At 40.5% G+C, this 3,890-nt stretch overlaps 1 protein-coding gene across 1 annotated transcript; it reads left to right on the forward strand.

Annotated features, from left to right (window-relative positions):
• The first annotated feature begins 557 nt into the window (after positions 1–557).
• LOC137822284 (uncharacterized) lies at positions 558–2,309 on the forward strand. The gene has a single exon (XM_068627170.1). The coding sequence runs from the start codon at positions 558–560 to the stop codon at positions 2,307–2,309; it is 1,752 nt and encodes a 583-aa protein (XP_068483271.1).
• Positions 2,310–3,890: the final 1,581 nt, after the last annotated feature.

The following is a 3,890-nucleotide window of genomic DNA, read 5'->3' on the forward strand; positions in this document are numbered from 1 at the left end:
AATCGAGAGGTTTTAGGCCGAGAACAACATTGAATAAACAAGGGAAAAAGGTTGAAACCGAGAGGTTTAAACCGAAACCTGAAAGGATAATAAAAATCATAATAAAGCCCAATTTAAATAAGGAACTTGCACAAGGGGGTGTAAAAGTAATAAAGAGGTGTGAGAAGAAAGTCCAAAAAATACTGTTGAAGGCCCATCAACGAAACCCTATAAATAGGAGGTCAACACAAGAAAAAGGTAAGAGTGATTTTATCTGATGAACATTAAACCTTTTCTGACTTTGGCATCGGAGCGACTTGCAGGTACCCCCCACCTGTTGTGAGGAGAAGCCGAGAGCACCAGCCGAGAGCACCATCAAGGAGAGAAGTACCCGGCCCAAGACAGTATGCAGCCCAAGATTGAAGGATTAGTCTTGATTAACCCGTTTCAAGTGTTCTTGGTCCTTGTTGTAAGAACATTTTGGCGCCCACCGTGGGGCCGAGGGTCAGTTGAGAAGGGTTAAAGACAAGACGAGTCAAGGAGGAGAACAAGGTGGAGATCGGGAAGACAATGTTAACATGCCAATGGCAATGTTGGTCCAATTACAAAAAGAATTCGAGATGTTAAAAAAGAATAATGAAGAAGAATTGAGTATGTTAAGAGCCGAAAACGCACACATGAGGAGAAAGTTACAAGAGGAGACGGTTTTGAATTCATCTTTCGAAACTGTCCAACCAGGGATACAGGTGAACGAGAGGATGTATAATGAAAACTCTCAAACCAGAAGAAGATGGCTTGAAAACTCTGGGGTTTGTGCAGGAACATCTTCCAGAAAACATCCGTTTTATGATGTTATAGTCGATACTCCGTTGCCTGACAATTGGAAGAACTTAACCATTGACAAATATGATGGAAGTACGGATCCTGATGAGCATATTGCAATATATACTACTCAAATCAGCTTGTATACATGGAATGATGTTGTTATGTGCAGAGTATTTCCTACAACTCTGAAAGGGGCAGCATTGAGCTGGTTTACACGCCTCCCACCTTTGAGTATAGATTGTTTTGATACGTTGATAGAAAAGTTCGGTGCTCAATTTGCGACTAGTCGCCCCCATCATTTAACGTCAATCGCCTTAGTGAACATAAGACAAGAGAAAGGAGAGTCTTTAAGAATGTTCATGGAACGTTTTGGAAAGGTTGCTTTGGGAATCCGAAATCTTAGTCCAGAGGTCACCATGCATCATATGATAACGGCATTAAAACTGGGACCATTTGCCGATAGTCTTTGCAAGAAACCTGCGATCAATCTGGATGAACTAAGGCAACGGGCATCAAAATTTATGCAAATGGAAGAATTAAGGGAGTTTCGAAACCAAGTAAGGGTTGATGGAGGCGAGAAGAGGGTGACAGAAAGAGAACATCCGCCTGTTGCAAGAAGAGCCCGAGAAGAATTCAGAGCTCGAAAGTTCCAGCAATACACACCTCTAAATACGAACAGAGCAAGAATTTTACAGGAAGCCATGGCAGCCGAAATAATACCATCACCAAGAAAAGCGAGAACACCAGAAAGGGCAGACCGCACCAAACATTGTGAATATCATAAAAATCATGGTCATCATACAGAAGAATGTATTGGGTTGAAAGATAAAATAGAAGAGTTGATTCATGCCGGACAGTTAAAACGTTTTGTTCAAAGGGGAAATTCAAGAGTATGGTTAAGTCCAGAGAGAGATACGAGGGGGCGAGAGCTGGGTGAAAGAAGGTTTGAAAGGTTGGAAAGGAGAGAAAAACAAGTGGAAAAAAGAGACGAAAGAAGGGTTGGAAGGCCAGACGAAAGAAGAGATAGAATATATCAAAACACTCAATCAGTAAGACGAAGCAGAGAGCGAAGTTTGGGAAGACCGGTTAGGGGGTTTATAAATACGATCTCAGGAGGTTTTTCTGGGAAGGAATCCTCATCTGCACGAAAGCAACATTGGAGAAATATCAGGTCTGTTAATCATGTTTTCAAAAGAAGAACTTTACCACCAATGCTTTTCACAGACGAAGACTTCCAAGAAATTGATCCAGATCATGATGATCCTATGGTAATCACGGTTGAAATAGCCGAATATGCTGTCATGAAGACCCTGGTTGATCAAGGGAGTTCGGTCGATATCTTGTTTTGGGATACGTTCAAAAGGTTACATTTGAGAGAAGAAGACATAGTGCCTTTTCGAGAACAAATCATTGGCTTTTCAGGCGAAAGAGTTAACACAAAGGGATATGTTGATTTGGTGACAACATTTGGAAGAGGTAGCAAAGTTAGAAAAATTAAAATCTGATATCTGGTAGTGGACGCATCCACATCATACAATGTGTTGTTAGGACGATCTTCCTTAAATAAGTTAGGAGCAATCGTGTCAACACCACATTTGGCTATGAAATTCCCAACAGAAAAAGGAGAAATAGCTACAGTTTATGTCAATCAAAGAGATGCTCGAGAATGTTATGCAGCAGGTTTAAAAATGAATTTGAAGGTGGATAAAGAGGTTGAAAAAATAGTAGCCATGGTGGACTTGGATCCCAGATTGAATGAGGAAAGACTGGAACCAAAAGAAGAAACAACAGCAGTACTGTTAGGCCAGGACGACAGACAATGCACTTATGTCAGTGGAAGTATGCCTGATGAATTGCTTAGCAAACTTATCACACTGTTGCGTAGTAATAAGGATTTATTTGCCTGGCGGCCGTCTGATATCCCTGGAATTGATCCAGAGGTAATGTGTCACAAATTATCTGTTTGCCAGGAAGCAAAGCCAGTATCTCAAAAACGAAGAAAGTTAGGAGAAGAACGACGACAGGCAGCAATTGAAGAAACTCAAAAGTTAATACAAGCCGGTTTTATCCGAGAAGCGAAGTATACCACGTGGTTGTCTAATGTGGTACTCGTCAAAAAACCAAGTGGACAATGGAGAATGTGTACAGATTACACCGATTTGAACAAAGCTTGTCCGAAAGACACATATCCATTGCCTAACATAGACCGACTAGTTGATGGGGCATCTGGCCAAGAGATGATGAGTTTCCTTGATGCTTATTCGGGGTATAATCAAATACAGATGTATGCACCTGATATCCCGAAAACAGCTTTCACCACTGATGTTGCAAATTATTGTTATAAAGTCATGCCTTTCGGCTTGAAGAATGCTGGGGCAACATACCAAAGATTGATGGATAAAGTGTTTAAAGAACAGATTGGAAAGAACCTAGAAGTGTATGTTGATGACATGGTTGTTAAATCAAATGAGATACAGAAACACCTGGAAGACCTTGAAGAAGTGTTTGCTCAAATAAGGAAATACAATATTCGACTTAATCCAGAAAAATGCGTTTTCGGCGTCAGAGGAGGAAAAATTTTGGGATTTATGTTGACAAACAGAGGAATTGAAGCTAATCCTGACAAATGTGAGGCAATCATGCAGATGGGAAGACCAAAAAATCTAAAAGAAGTACAAAGGCTAGTAGGGAAGTTGAATTCACTATCAAGATTTCTGCCAATATTGGCTGAGAAAACTAAACCGATTATAAACTTGTTGAAAAAATCTGAAAATTTTGTGTGGAGTGAACAATGTGAGCAAGCTTTATCTCAAATAAAGAGCATGGTGGCTGAACCTCCAGTTTTAGTAAAACCTATACCCAATCAACCCATCATAGTCTACTTAGCTACTTCAAATGCAGCAATAGGAGCCGCTTTAATCCAAGAAAACCCAGAGCAGAAACCGATATATTTTGTGAGTAGAACCCTACAAAATGCCGAAACCAGATATCCCAAAGTTGAGAGAGTTGCCCTAACATTAGTGTATGCTGCAAGACGCCTTCGACCATACTTTCAGAATCATCAGGTAATAGTGAGAACAGATTTT

This window comes from Phaseolus vulgaris, chromosome 9, assembly GCF_051622355.1.
Source record: "Phaseolus vulgaris cultivar YP4 chromosome 9, ASM5162235v1, whole genome shotgun sequence".
Classification (NCBI taxonomy): domain Eukaryota; kingdom Viridiplantae; phylum Streptophyta; class Magnoliopsida; order Fabales; family Fabaceae; genus Phaseolus; species Phaseolus vulgaris.